At 36.4% G+C, this 15,938-nt stretch overlaps 2 protein-coding genes across 2 annotated transcripts; both read left to right on the top strand.

Annotated features, from left to right (window-relative positions):
- Positions 1–332: 332 nt before the first annotated feature.
- LOC109184066 (transcription factor MYB21-like) lies at positions 333–2,369 on the top strand. Its single transcript, XM_019334098.1, has 3 exons — positions 333–641; positions 733–862; positions 1,296–2,369. The coding sequence occupies exons 1-3, from the start codon at positions 473–475 to the stop codon at positions 1,819–1,821; spliced, it is 825 nt and encodes a 274-aa protein (XP_019189643.1). The 5' UTR covers positions 333–472; the 3' UTR covers positions 1,822–2,369.
- A 9,504-nt stretch (positions 2,370–11,873) lies between these two features.
- LOC109184144 lies at positions 11,874–14,387 on the top strand. Its single transcript, XM_019334188.1, has one exon. The coding sequence runs from the start codon at positions 11,874–11,876 to the stop codon at positions 14,385–14,387; it is 2,514 nt and encodes an 837-aa protein (XP_019189733.1).
- The last annotated feature ends 1,551 nt before the right edge of the window (positions 14,388–15,938 follow it).

Below are 15,938 nucleotides of genomic sequence, written 5' to 3'. Positions count from 1 at the left end.
GTTTGACTTGGTTAAACCATCAACATGAGTTTTTGATTAATTAGTTTTTTTGTAACAACTTATTGTTCCAAAATGCTAAAATTTAAAAAACTGCTCAAAGTAACTTTTTCAATCAACTTTTTGATAAAGTAATTTTGTAGGTAATCAGTTATTAGCTAACAGTTAATTTACCAAATACTTTTCTATAATTAGCTAATGTCATCAAGTAGTCAAACTCACTAACTCAATCAGCTAACAGTTATTTACTAAACACCCTCCTTTATTTATGATTTTCCTTATAAATATTTCTAATTTTTATATATATAGCTAAGGGAAAAAAAGTCTCTTTTTTCGCCCCCTTTGAAAAGTTGATGAACTAACTAGTAAAATAGCAGACCGATCTTGGAGACCTTATATATCTCCCTGTATATATGCTTTCTACCTCCTTTAATTTGTTGCAGTTCCTGTTCTATTAACTAAGCGTATATCTTCAATGGCTTCTTCTCCATCTAAAAGCTCAACAAGTAGTTGTTTGACAGCAGAGGATATGGATAGCACAGAGCTTAGAAGAGGGCCATGGACTCCTGAAGAAGACACTCTTCTCATTCATTACATTGCTTGCCATGGCGAAGGCAGATGGAATCTTCTTGCTAAGAGTTCTGGTAATTTAAGTTTCCTGCCATTTCATCATGCTTTAATTTGTTACGTTGCATTGGTTTAATTAATTAACTAATTTGATTTTGATGTTTTTAGGTTTGAGGAGAACAGGGAAGAGCTGCAGATTGAGATGGTTGAATTATTTGAAGCCTGATGTTAAGCGCGGAAACCTCTCCCCTCAAGAACAGCTCTTGATTCTCGAACTCCATTCCAAGTGGGGCAATAGGTATATAGATATATACATATATATAGTCTTACATATTATCTATCGGTTTAAACTTTTAGTTTCGTTTTATTCGTGATGAGGCGAAAGGTTAGGTTGTTGTTCATAATTAACACATAAAATTGGATCGATTTGTGTTGGGCGGAGGCCGTTAAAGGACCAAGTCCAGCTCCTGGTTCTGGTATACGAAAATAAAGTTGTGCCCTAGTTACTAGTTCTAACTTTTGGTGTAGTGGTAAGCGTTTGATCATAATAATCGTCTTTCTATGGATCTGCCTTGGGCAGAAGTCAGTAAAGGGTCAGGTCCCGCACATAGGTCTGGTATAAGGAAATATAGTTGTGCCTTTGTACCAAGTTATAGCTTTTGATGTAGTGATAAGCGTTTGATTCTAATTAACAATCTGCTGCTTCTGATCATGATGATGATGATGATCAGGTGGTCAAAAATTGCACAGTTTCTGCCAGGAAGAACAGACAATGAGATCAAGAACTACTGGAGAACCAGGGTGCAGAAACAGGCCAGGCATCTGAAGATAGACTCTAACAGCGCCGCGTTTCAGCAGCTGATTCGGGGTTTCTGGATGCCCAGGCTCATCCAAAAAATACAAGCTTCATCCATTCAACACTCTGATGAGATTCTCAACACACAATCCCAGCAGGTCCCCGCCCCCGTGCCACCCGATTGCCATCAAACCACAATAAATTCAGGCCTGGAGTTTTCTGAATGCCCCAAAACTGCATTATCCAATGACCCCAAGTTTGAGCCTTGTCCAAATGGTAATCACCAGTATTATGCCTCTCATGTCATGGATGGTTTTAGCCCTTCACCAATATTCCCAGAAACAGGAGAATTCAAAGATGTGATTGATTATGATCTGCTTGGAACTGGAGGAGGAGGAGGAAACAGTTTGATAATGGATGGATTTTTGGATGATAGCTTATGGACTATGGATAAATTCTGAAGAGTTAGATCTTTAATTTAATTAGTCAGCTTTCAAGAAAAAAGTGCCTGAGCTGCTTGTGCTTGCTTGTTCATGTAACCCCAACTAGACACACATTTTTTTTTTTTTTAATTTCTTCCCATCCCTTGTTATTACAGACAGACAAACAGAGTACTGCTTTCTTGCACGGGTTTAGCTCACTGGTTCAGTAGACAATACTTAAGAGAAGAGACCAATAATGTTCGAAACTCGGCAGGGGCAGTGTGAGAATTATGCTCAAAGTCAGTAGATCCCTTGTACGCATTAGCATTTGTCCCTGTCTACTGAGCTATTGAGTTACCGTGATTTATATCCTCCGGCATACTCTATTTGGCCAGGATGTGATGATGAGCCCTTGAGTTGGGGATTCAACCTTTTGGAAGAAGAAGAGTGCTTCCTTTATTTCTAGGAATTAGCAAATTAAAGTTAGAATGAGGAATTGTTTATAGTGGGTTGATAATCTTAGACCTTTTTAGTCAATAGGTTCATGTATGTGATCTTAATGAGAACCATATTTACTTAGCTTTTCATGTGTACACTTCAACATCATATTCATGCTCATTCCACACATGTGCTACACATTTTAGGCTCCTAAAATGAATATAACTCACCACTAAAATGCATTTCTAACTAAACATATCACAAATGGTTCTTTAAAAAATCTAATTAGTTGTTGTCAAACTACTCGGGAGGTCATATACAGCCATACAGGGTAGGTCCCAAAAAAACAGAGGTCTTGTGAGTTGTGAATGAAATTGATGACATTGAAAATTTGTACAATTTATTTTTCGTACTTGAATTTTAGTCACTTTTATTAATGTACTTGAAAATGATAACATAGAAAAAAAAATGGTAAATCATGTTAAATACAACCATCAATATTTATACTTTTCAATATATATTAAATAATATAGTATTTAATTTAATTAAACATTTTAAAATTACAAAGTCTTTATTATTTTACAAAACTTAATTGTATTTAATAGAAAATAATAGGTTGAATGAGTTGTATACTCTTTTTTATGATCATTCAAAATTACAACCATATTATAATCCTGAAGTGTTGAGCAATACTAGTATCTCTTGTACTCAGTACAACCCTAAAGTAAATATGTAGACTTTGAATTTGTTTTGAGTATTGTAAGGACATACCCTGTGTTAACCTAAACCCTTTTTCAAAACCTTTTTGGCTTATGTTCAATACAATCGACACCAATGTTGATCGGCATAGTAGACTTTCATTTTAATCAAATTACTCGTCGTTTGGCCTTAAAAGAGCTGACCAAGTTGGTGGAGCATGATTCTTGTGGCCTAAAGGTTATGAGGTCAATTTTTGCCAACATCCTTTTGGTTGAACCCATGACACGGAGACTTTCTAGTGCATGCGGTTTACATCACATGTATGTATTCTCGAACACTGTATGGTGCATTTATACATACCTAATGGTGTATGCCGCACTAACCGCACGGGAAGACCTGACCTCACAGAAAGGTTATGAGGTCAATTTTTGCCAACATCCTTTTGGTTGAACCCATGACACGGAGACTTTCTAGTGCATGCGGTTTACATCACATGTATGTATTCTCGAACACTGTATGGTGCATTTATACATACCTAATGGTGTATGCCGCACTAACTGCACGGGAAGACCTGACCTCACAGGAACCTGGCCCTATACATATATATATATATATATATATATATATATATATATATATATATATATATATATAGGCTTCGAATCTGTCTGGTGCAATCCCTATACTAGATGAGATCATGAGATCTCATGATATCGGTTGATTCATTTTTCATGAATGGTTGAGATTATAAGAGATTGTGAAAGTAATTAAGGATATATTAAAAATCAAAAGGATTAAATAGTAATTGTAGATATATGTTTAATTATGGATATAATTCAATTGGAATCTTAAGCATTATATTATGGAGATTATGAATGGAAACTGATATTTTAAATTATTAGGGACGCTATTAATGGTAATAATTAATTATATTTTGTACATCTGAAATTTTAAATTATGGAGAATTTTACGGTAGTGTGTGCTTGAGTGTGGAATGGTGTGTGTGTTTTATATTTTGTCATGGTGTACACCTCCTATTACATAAAATCGCACACGTCATTCCACACTCGCGCACACACCACCGTAAAATTCCCCACAATTTAAAAAAAAAAAAAAAAAAAAAAAAAAAAAAAAAAAAAACACAACAAGCCCAATACTATATCTACTACGCATTGATTATCTACTCGAAATTCAAAAGTCGATACCCAAATTAGATTCGTATATTTTTGTTTTCTTTTGGATACGTTCCGCACACGCCCGAAACTAGTAACACACTGCACAAACCAAAATGTACATGCCTGTATCACGAAACGCACATACCAAAATGCATAATTTTAGGAAAAAAAACCTGCACGCCATGGTGTACGAGCAGGGGCGGACCTACAATGGGGGCAGTGGGGTCAGCTGCCCCCACTCACCCCACCCCCACCCCTTATATAACCCTTGTATGTATATGTGTATATATAGTACAAGTTTTAGTATAAGTATTAGAAAATAGAGAGATGTTAACAAAGTGTAGTTTCGTATAGATGGCTGAGCGCATGGTTGGTCTTGATGCAGGTCGGGGTTCGATCCCTTTTATCTGCTTTCAACATTTCCTTTTCCTATTAACACTACCTTTTCTCATTATTTCACATTTTCACTATTATTAATAGTGCATATTGCTTCAACACAATAATATAATCTTCATTAATATATTAATAATGAGATGAGATGTGTAATCTATAATGGATCTTTTATTCAAATTATTTTATCAAATTGATTATGTTCATTATTTCACATTTTCACAATTATTAATAGTGCATATTTCTTCAACACAATAATATAATCTTCATTTATATATTAATAATGAGATGAGATGTGTAATTAATAATGGATCTTTTATTCAAATTATTTTATCAAATTGATTATGTTCATATATTGTTATGAATATTTTTATAATGTTTTGATGTGTTTTATAATTTTCTTATATCCAACATTATTTATGGCTATACTTTTTAAGTGTTTCATTTTTCTTTTTCTAATTATCAATTTTACTTTAATATTTTGCCCCCGCTGAAAAATATTCCTGGGTCCGCCACTGTGTACGAGCCCTGTTGCAGTAAAACGCACACACCATTCCACACCCACGCACACACCACCGTAAAATTGCCCATAATTTAAAATTACAAATGTACAAAATACAGGATTGTAAAAATCGGTCTAGGCACCTCTAGACCGTGGCGATTTCCCCCCTAGGCGCCCGCCTAGGTTACCGACCGCCTAGGCGTCCGCCTAGTGTTTAAGTTAGTCGAGTTAACTCGTCCATTTTGATCGAGTTAACCCGATCGGCTCAGCCTATTTTTTTTATTATATATGTGTGTCTGTGTGTCTGTGTGTGTGCGCGCGCGCGCATACATATATATAATATGACATATATATACTCGTAGACTAGTTTGATACTTTGAATCTTTGGATGATTGAAATATTTGAGTATTTCATATTTAAGTATTTTTAATTTTTAATATTGTTTTAGTGTTTTTTTTTTTTTTTTGAAAACCATTGTTTTGATGTTATGACTTATGAATTATCATTAATTCATTTATTTGGATGTGTTATTTGATTAAATGTTGAAAATAACCTCATTAAAATTGTCAAACTACAAGTCTACCACTGTTTTTTTGAGCAACACTAGTATCTCTTGTACTCAGTACAACCCTAAAGTAAATATGTAGACTTTGAATTTGTTTTGAGTATTGTGAGGACATACCCTGTGTTAACCTAAGCCCTTTTTCAAAACCTTTTTTGGCTTATATTCAATACAATCGACACTAATGTTGATCGGCATAGTAGACTTTCATTTTAATCAAATTACTCGTCGTTTGGCCTTAAAAGAGCTGACCAAGTTGGTGGAGCATGATTCTTGTGGCCTAAAGGTTATGAGTTCAATTTTTGCCAACATCCTTTTGGTTGAACCCATGACACGGAGACTTTCTAGTGCATGCGGTTTACATCACATGTATGTATTCTCGAACACTGTATGGTGCATTTATGCATACCTAATGGTGTATGCCGCACTAACCGCACGGGAAGACCTGACCTCACAGGAACCTGACCCTATATATATATATATATATATATAGGCTTCGAATCCGGTGCACCCCTATGATACATGAGTTCATGAGCTCTCATGATATCCATTGATTAATTTTCCTTGGATGGCTAAGATTATAAGAGATTTATAAATTAATTAAGGATATATAGAAAACAAAAGGATTAAATTGTAATTGTATTTATGTGTTTAATTATGGATATAATATTAAAGGAATCTTAAGCATTAAATTAGGGATATTATGAATGGTAATTGAAACCATTGATTGTTAAAACTATTTTGTAGTCACCTGTTAAAATAAAAAACGCGTGGAGAAGATTGGCAGTGCTGATGAACGGGTGGGAGTAGAGGGTGAACCAAGCAACACACTTCACTAATGGCTTGTAGCAGCACAGGTAGGTGCATATGCGTGTCTAGGCATGTGCGTATGTCTTTTTTCCCCCTTACGTACTGTTGGTGTTGTGTAATCTTGGAGTGAATAAATGACGGTTAACGACTAAGTGGATTCATTATACGGTAAACAAGAGCTGTTAATAAATACTAAAATGGTGCATATGCATCTCCCTGTACTGCTATGTGCGTAGCAGGTGACTAGTCGGTGCATATCGTTTTGGCTGAATAAAGGCATGTGTCATCAGGTGCATTAGTGAATACAAGTTACTGCATAGTACTTGTTGGGTTTTATTTATTGGATTTAGGTTAGTTTTGTGCTGGGACTCATGTTTGCACGACGTGACAATTGTTTTGTATGTGAAATTATGCTTTGTGCGTAGTTGTGAATAGGTGAATGCATTACACTGTAAGCAAGAGTTATTATCAAATAATAATATGGTGCGTATGCAACTCTGTGCATCGTTAAGTGCATAATATGCGACCAGTTTGTGCATAACGCTGAGGCTTATGCATTTATCGGTTTGTGCATTAGAGGATCAAAGTGAGTGCATATTGCTGTTACAGTTTGGGCGTTATTCTTCTGTTTTGGGTTAGTTTTCCCCTGGCACACATGTTCGCACGATCGTTAAAAAACCAGAGGGGGAAAAAAAACCACAAATTGAAAGTGAAATATGGGATACATATGTAACACGCAATGTTGACGTGAAAATTCGTAAACCAAACAAACATCCAGGAACACACAAACGATGCCACTAAAAACATTATCCTTTGGAATCATTAAACCGCTTCATCGGTTTAACCAGATGCTTCGGAGAAACGCGAATCTTCAAAGGGGGGAACAATGCCTCATCAACTTCATTAGGCTCAACATCTAAGCCATCCAACACCGGGGCTGGCTGTGCGGGCTGAGCCGGACGTTCGACAGCATCGGTCCGTGGCAAAGGTACCACCACATCGACAGCAATACCGGCTCTTCCAAAACAGCGACTACTGGATCAACCGCAAAATCACCTGGGAATTGCAAAAGTAAATCACAGAAACCAAAACAAAAAAAAAAAAATCATTACATAAAAAAATACAACTACACGACAGCACATAATTGATAGAAAAGGACATACGCACCAACCAAAGACCTATAGCGCACCCACTTAAATGCAAAAAACAGAAAAAAACAATCGCGATGCACAAGCCCAAACACAAAAACTGGACCATGTCCTCGAATGCTCCAGCTAATACGTCAGTCTTTGGCGCATAAATTTCACCAATAGTCTACAATGATTGGATACAAAACAGTTAAAACACACGAGAAGGAAAAAAGAAAAACTGAATATAAACACACATGAATTAGGGACGAACAAGCCACCCGCCAAAAACAAATGACAAAACCCCCCCTTACAAACTCCCCCACACAGAAAATGGAATCAAAATGAGGCAGCCAAATAATTCCAAATATAATTTGCACATATCAGAAAAATGCACGTAATATAAAATGCAACCCCCTATAAACAGCAGAATGCACACGCTGGATGCTTTATGCGCACATACGTTTGTTGTTTAGAAATTTTGCATCTCATGAATGTTATAAAGATCGAGAGTAGCCAACTCATGATAGTTAGAACCAGTAACATCGTCACTGTAAGCTACCACTAGAAACTAGTACAAACTACCAGATTAGTTATAGATTAAACAGTCAATTGCACGATTATTTCCAAAAGTAATACTGCAAATAAAATATAAAAACATTAAAATAAACGATGTTAAGCAACACAGGAACATGCACACTCTTGAACGGTTATATGCACAAAAGTGTGGTTAAAATAATTTCAAGGTTATTTCCAAAGTAACAATGAAAATTAAATTCCAATTACATCAGAATAAACATGGTACAAGTATATGCACACGCTGGTAAAGTAATACGCACAAACTGGTGCTAAAAAAATTACACAACTTTCGACGATTATGACGACTGATAGCATCCAAATCATGGTCAGATTGAGGATAAAAAAAGACTACTACACATTTATTTCCAAATGAATACAGAAATTAAATTGTAATTAAACTCAAATCAACACTGTTTAGGAATGACAGCAAAATGCACACAGTGATATACCTGTATGCAAATACAATACATTTGTAAATATAAAGCAATCTATCAGAATAACGATGCTCAATATTAAACAATTCATGACAAACAAAATATCAATAGAAAGAGACCACATCAGCAACCATAAATTCCCTAAACCAAGAGAAAAACAGCAACCCTAACTACCATGATGCACCGCCTCAAACACCACCCCCTTCGACCCATCCGACAAAAAACACCCCGACTGCAAACCCCCCAAACCCTAACCCATAAATCGACCAACACTCTCAATCACACCCGCACCCCCACCCCCAAATCCTAACCACAGCGCCGACGCAAAGCCCATAACCCCCTGGTGAAAAACCCCCAATCATGTGAGATCATGAGATCCCATCTCATCCATTGATAAAGTTTTAATTGATGCATAGGATTGAAAGTCAAACAACAATTAAATAAGGATAGATTTGAAAGACAAGGATGAAAGAGTAATTGTATTTTGGTTTTTAATTTTGATTATATTTAAAATATAATCTTACCAGAATATTAGGGAACCTATCAATAGTAATATTTAATTATATTTTGTCATGGTTGAAGTAGGCGCTAGTCGGGCGCCCGGACAGCGCCTAGCGCTTAGGCGGAATCTAGGCGGTGTTAGGCGGGAGCCAAAAAAACAGTGGTAGACTTGCAGTTTGACAATTTTAATGAGGTTGTTTTCAACATTTAATCAAATAACACATCCAAATAAATGAATTAATGATAATTCATAAGTCATAACATCAAAATAATGGTTTTCAAAAAAAAAAAAAACATAAAACAATATTAAAAATTAAAAATACTTAAATATGAAATACTCAAATACTTCAATCATCCAAAGATTCAAAGTATCAAACTAGTCTACGAGTGTATATATGTCATATTATATATATATATATGCGCGCGCGCATGCACACACAGACACACAGACACACATATATAATAAAAAAAATAGGCCGAGCCGATCGGGTTAACTCGATCAAAATGGACGAGTTAACTCGACTAACTTAGACACTAGGCGGCCAAATCGGCCGAGTTAGGCGCTAGGCGGACGCCTAGGCGGGCGCCTAGGGGGGAAATCGCCATGGTCTAGAGGCGCCTAGATCGATTTTTACAACCCTGTATTTTGTACATTTGTAATTTTAAATTATGGGCAATTTTACGGTGGTGTGTGCGTGAGTGTGGAATGGTGTGTGCGTTTTACTGTAACAGGGCTCGTACACCATGGCGTGCTGGTTTTTTCATAAAATTATGCATTTTGGTATGTGCGTTTCGTGATACAGGCATGTACATTTTGGTTTGTGCAGTGTGTTACTAGTTTCAGGCTTGTGCGGAACGTATCCAAAAGAAAACAAAAATATACGAATCTAATTTGGGTATCGACTTTTGAATTTCGAGTAGATAATCAATGCGTAGTAGATACACTAGTATAAAAAATATCAATAAGATCGTATAAATCGCGTCCAAAGTTACAACTTTGGACGCCGAATGTGTAGTGCGGTGGCAATTTTGTAATTAAATTGCCACTATATTTTTTTTTTTTTAAATAAATCGCGTCCAAAGTTTCGAACTTTGGACGCGAATAATTTAATGAGACCAAAGTTCGCGTCCAAAGTTGCCAACTTTGGACGCGAATGACTTAATGCGGATATAATTCGCGTCCAAAATTGGCAACTTTGGACGCGAATTAATTTTCTAATCTACCCCCAAATCCAGTTCAGCCCGCTCTCCGCCCTAACCCCCCAAATCAGACCTCTCCGTTTCCTTCCTCCATCCGCTCTCCGTCCTCCGTCCGGTCTCCGTCCTTCAATTCGCTCGCCGGTGCTGCTCACACCCGCCGTTCATCGTCCGCCGATCGTCGCTGCTGCTCGCACGCCAAGCACCGCCGGTCTCCGCTGCTGCTACCACGCCAACCACCGCCGGTCGCCGCTGCTACATCGCACGCCACCACCGCCGCTGCTACGAACGCCGGACGCCGGTCACCGCTGCTACATCCCCCGCCACCACCGTCGCTGCTACGAACGTCGGCAGATCGAGGTACGGTGAGTTTGTTAATTTTTTTTTTTTTTCGAAAATCATTAATTATTTTAATTTTTTTTTTGTTATTTGTTATTGTTGTTTATTGTGTATTATTGTATATTTGTTATTGTTGTTTATTGTGAATTATTTGTTATTGTTGTTTATTGTGTATTATTTGTTATTGTTGTATATACAAATTTGTTGTGTTATTTGTATTATTTGTTTATAGAGATTGCACCTTTACCGTATAATTTTATAAATGTTTTAATTTGGATAATGTTGTTACTTGGTTAAAATATTAAAAGTTATTTTAGTAGTTGTGGATCAAAGGTTATTGTAGCATTGGTGGAAGAAAATTACCTACATTGCATTTGATGTATTCGTAAATCATTATTGTATTATTTGTTTATTGTATATACAAATTTGTTGTGTATTATTGTATAAGTTAGACATTGTTGACAAATTCGTTGTGTATTATTGTATATGTTAGGTATTGTTGATAAATTTAGTTAAAGCTTTAATTTGAACCTTTAAGTTATAACTTAAGAAACTAACTCATTTATCATTTCGTAAATGTTGTGTGACAATATATAGGAGATATGGATCGGAGTTGGATGTATAAAAAACGCAATACACTTGAATATGTTCATGGGGTTCAAGAGTTTGTTAAAATTGCCGAGGAATATGCAAGTAAAATTGGTGAAAATTATATAGTGTGTCCTTGTTATGATTGTAGAAATCTAAAAAAGTTTCGTAGTTCTGAACAAATTAAGGAACATTTGATACGTCGTGGTTTTAAGATAGGATATGACCGGTGGATATGGCATGGTGAAACTGTCCTTACTAGTAACAGTACAAATCAAAGAGAATGTAGAAAAAATCAAGAGAAAGATCAAAGTAATGAAGATAATGTTAGAAATGATGGAGACAATGATCGGCTAGATGAATTGATGCGGGATATGCAAGGAGATTTGAATCAAATGCCTCAAGAGTTTGAAAGTTTTTTTGAGAGTTCTGGAAAACCTTTGTTTTCTGGATGTAGTAAATTTACAAAGTTATCAGCAGTGCTTAAATTGTATACCGTAAAAGCAAAACATAGGTGGAGTGATAAGAGTTTCACGGAGTTATTAGAGCTTTTAAAGGGCATGCTTCCAAATGAGAATGAACTTCCTAGTTCAACTTATGAGGCAAAGAAAATGTTATGTCCGTTGAGTATGGAGATTGAAAGGATCCATGCATGTCCAAACGACTGTATTTTGTATTGGAATCAAAACAAAGACTTGCATGTGTGTCCAAAGTGTGGAGCATCGCGTTATAAACGAAAAGGGCTCGATGATGCATGTGAGCAGAAGAAAGGTCCTCCAGCGAAGTTGTTGTGGTATCTACGTGATTCCAAGATTCAAACGTTTGTTTGCAAATGCAAAGGATGCGAAGAATTTGCAATGGCATGCTAGTGGGAGAAAAGAAGATGGAAAGTTGAGACATCCTGCCGATTCTCCTCAGTGGAAGAACATTAATAAGAAGTTTCCTGATTTCGGTGCTGAAAATCGAAATCTTAGGCTTGGACTATGCACGGATGGAATGAACCCTCATGGTAACATGAGCAGTCGCCATAGCACTTGGCCAGTTCTCTTAACAGTTTACAATCTTCCTCCGTGGTTGTGTATGAAGCGCAAGTACATCATGTTATCATTGCTAATATTTGGTCCTAAACAACCAGGAAACGACATAGATGTGTACTTGGCACCGCTTATTGAAGATTTAAAGATGTTGTGGAATGTAGGTGTGATAGTATTTGATGCTCATAGTCAAACCAACTTCACTTTACGAGCCATGCTGTTCTGCACAATCAATGACTTCCCAGCATATGGTAACTTGTCAGGGTATACTACTAAAGGGGCTAAGGCATGCCCTGTTTGTGAAGATGAAACAGTTGATCTTTGGTTGAACAACAGTAGGAAAAATGTGTTCATGAGTCATCGAACCTTTTTACCTATTGACCATCCTTATCGAAAGAGGAAAAAAGCTTTCAATGGAAAATCTGAGACTGGAGTTGCTCGCTTACCATTATCAGGGGATGTTGTTTATGATCGAGTGAAAAACATTGATAATGTGTGGGGAAAAACTTCAAAAACAAGTCAAAAGGGTATTTGGAAAAAGAGGTCTATATTGTGGGATTTACCATATTGGGAGCACTTATCTGTTCGACATTGTCTTGATGTAATGCATGTGGAGAAAAATATTTGTGATAGCATTATCGGGACATTGTTGAATATTCAAGGTAAGACGAAAGATGGTATTAAAGCTAGAAAAGATATGGTAGACTTGGGGATAAGGACTCAATTAGCAGCACAAGAATCTGGAAAGAGGGCATACTTACCTCCAGCTTGTTATACTCTGTCTAAAAAGGAAAAAACAAGTTTTTGTAGCTGTCTAAATGGTGTCAAGGTTCCTTCTGGCTATTCATCTAACATTAAAAAGCTTGTTTCAATGAAGGACCTTAAATTGGTTGGTATGAAATCACATGATTGCCATGTGCTAATGCAACATATGTTACCTATTGCTATTAGAGGCATATTACCTAACCATGTTAGACAAGCAATTACAAAGCTTTGCTACTTTTTCAATGTCATTAGTAGTAAAGTTGTTGATCCTGAGGTGTTGGATTCTTTGCAAGCTGATGTGGTAGTAACTTTATGCCAGTTTGAAATGTATTTCCCTCCATCATTTTTTGATGTTATGGTGCATTTAACAGTTCACTTGGTGTGGGAAATTAAAATGTGTGGTCCTGTATTCTTGAGGTATATGTATCCATTTGAGAGATACATGGGAATTTTGAAAGGATATGTGAGAAATCGATATCGGCCAGAGGGGAGTATAATTGAAGCTTATGGTGCTGAAGAAGTGATTGAGTTCTGTACTGATTATTTGGCTAATGTTCAGTCCATTGGTGTTTCTAAATCACGTCATGAGGGAAGACTCACAGGAAAAGGTACCATTGGGTTTAAAACACATGTCCCAAGTCAAATAATCAGAAATCAAGCACATCATCTCGTACTGCAGCAGCTTTCTGAGGTTCATCCATATTTGGAACAACACTTGTCTATTATAAGGCAACAAAATCCTTCTAAAGGTGAAATGTGGGTGACAAAAGAACACAATTCTACATTTATCACATGGTTCAAAGATACAGTGATGCAAGAGTTATCTCAAGTGCCAAATAATATCACTGAAACCATTAGATGGTTATCGTTTGGCCCTAGATTTGTTGTGAGCACTTATGAGGGATATGATATTAATGGGTATACGTTTTACACAAAATGTCAAGATAAAAAAAGTGTAGTGCAAAATAGTGGAGTGACATTAGTAGCACAATCAACAGAGTATTCTAGTGCTAAAGATACTAACCCGGTAGATGCTACTATGTCATACTATGGAGTCATTGATGAAATCTGGGAACTTGATTATAAGGTGTTTAGGATTCCTCTATTCCGATGTTCTTGGGTTGATAATAGGCGGGGTGTCCGTGTAGATGATTTGGGTTTTACCTTAGTTGATTTTGGTCGGCTTGGATATCATGATGAACCGTTTATACTTGCATCTCAAGCTAAACAAGTCTTCTATGTTTCTGATCCTATTGATAGTAAGTGGTCAATTGTCTTACAAGGCAAAAGAAGTATTGTTGGTGTTGGTGATGTTGTTGATGAAGAGGAATATGACCAATTTGATGAAACCCCACCATTTTCTATTGGTATTCAACATGTGACTTTATGTGAAGATAACATTGATACTAATTACATGCGTACTGATCATGAAGAAGGGTTGTGGATTGACCACCCGACAGTATAATTTCTATAATGTAATCTTATTATTATTCAAATAACATGGTTATATTTTATAAGATGTTCTTTATAACATATTTATCTTATGCATGTGCAGGTATATATATACATGGCTGACGATCACACAGATCCGTTGGTGGAGGAATCTTCAAAGGGAACAGAGAACAAAGTGCGTAAAGCAAGAAGAGCTACAACTTGCAGTAAAATCTTAAAGAAGAGACCAGAGGATGAGTCTAAGGTAATTGAGTTTGATGAGAAGAATAGGCATTGTGGGCCAAATGCAAGGAAGTACTCAAATTACCTTGGCCTTATGGTTCGTACTCACATAGACATAAACATTCCACACTGGCGTCTTGTTCCAACTGCGGTTAAAGATGCAGTCTGGGATGAACTTAAGGTAATAGTCAATAATTTAATTTATATATTGATCATTATTTCATTTTAGTTTTGAGTTCATTAGTTTATATATGTTAATGTCAATAAAGGCCTAATTATTTCTCATTTTATTGTTATTTTTCAGAAAGAGTTTAATCTCCCTGAGTCAAGAAGAAGTCATATTTTGGTCCATGCACGGATACGTTGGAAAGATTTCAAAACAAGATTGGTGCGTGACTTCATCAACAAACCGAACGAAAAATATAGCTCTCCCTGTGAGTTATATAAGTTCATGGATGAAAAAAAATGGGAGCAATTTGTAACCACGCATGAAAGTGAAGCTGCCAAGGTACATTACATACTTTACATCCTTATTAATCATGTAACATGGTTATTATTAACATATTATTAAATAATAACTTTTATTTTTAGGCCAACAGTCAAAAGTATAGGGAGTTGCAAGCGCGAAATGTGCATCCTCACTATTTAGGGTCTACGGGCTATGTTGGAAAGCAGTCTGAGTGGTTGATGTGCGACCCATTGTCTTCACAATCTTCTTGTGCGGCTATTACCTCGACCATATCATCTACTATCATAGTTTGGATTGGGTTCGAGCGTGATCTAAAAAATCTGAAGATGGAAGTTATTACATTCCCAATGAAAAAACGAAGGGAGTGTTGGATAAAATTGTAAGTAATACAAATACTTTAAATATATATATTATTGACGAGATTACTAGCTAACATGTAAATTTTAAATCTTTTTTTGTGTTGAAATATAGGTTGAGAAGTGTGAAGAGATAAGTCAAGGCTCATTCCAGCCCAAAAGGCAAAATGATGTATTGACAACAGTTCTTGGCACCAATGAGCACGGTGGCTATGTGAGAGGTGTTGGAGTGTACTCCAATATTCGGGATGTGTTTGGTAAACCGAAGAGCATAAGTCGTGGAAATTCAGCTGGGCTTGTTTCAGTTAGTGATATGGAGAAGATTATAGAGAAGAGAATATATGACAAAGTGGCTGAAAAGATTAGAAAAGAAACAATGGAAGATATGCAGCCCAAGTTTGATTTGATGCAATCCCAACTGGAATATTTGATGAAGAATGCACAAGCAAGTCCAAAAGTTGGCACACCAACTCGGAGCAGTTGTCATTCTATTGATCAAGTCAACAAACTTAAGGTA

Source organism: Ipomoea nil, unplaced genomic scaffold (genome assembly GCF_001879475.1).
Source record: "Ipomoea nil cultivar Tokyo-kokei standard unplaced genomic scaffold, Asagao_1.1 scaffold1250, whole genome shotgun sequence".
NCBI classification, from domain to species: domain Eukaryota; kingdom Viridiplantae; phylum Streptophyta; class Magnoliopsida; order Solanales; family Convolvulaceae; genus Ipomoea; species Ipomoea nil.
This window is presented reverse-complemented; position numbering and strand designations above follow the sequence as displayed.

Excerpts from the sequence above, each read along its gene's own strand:
- LOC109184066 (XM_019334098.1), top strand. The coding sequence starts at position 473 with ATGGCTTCTTCTCCATCTAAAAGCTCAACAAGTAGTTGTTTGACAGCA. Across the intron at positions 642-732 it reads TCTTCTTGCTAAGAGTTCTG|GTTTGAGGAGAACAGGGAAG; the intron begins GTAATTTAAGTT and ends TGATGTTTTTAG. Across the intron at positions 863-1,295 it reads CATTCCAAGTGGGGCAATAG|GTGGTCAAAAATTGCACAGT; the intron begins GTATATAGATAT and ends GATGATGATCAG.
- LOC109184144 (XM_019334188.1), top strand. The coding sequence starts at position 11,874 with ATGCATGTGAGCAGAAGAAAGGTCCTCCAGCGAAGTTGTTGTGGTATC.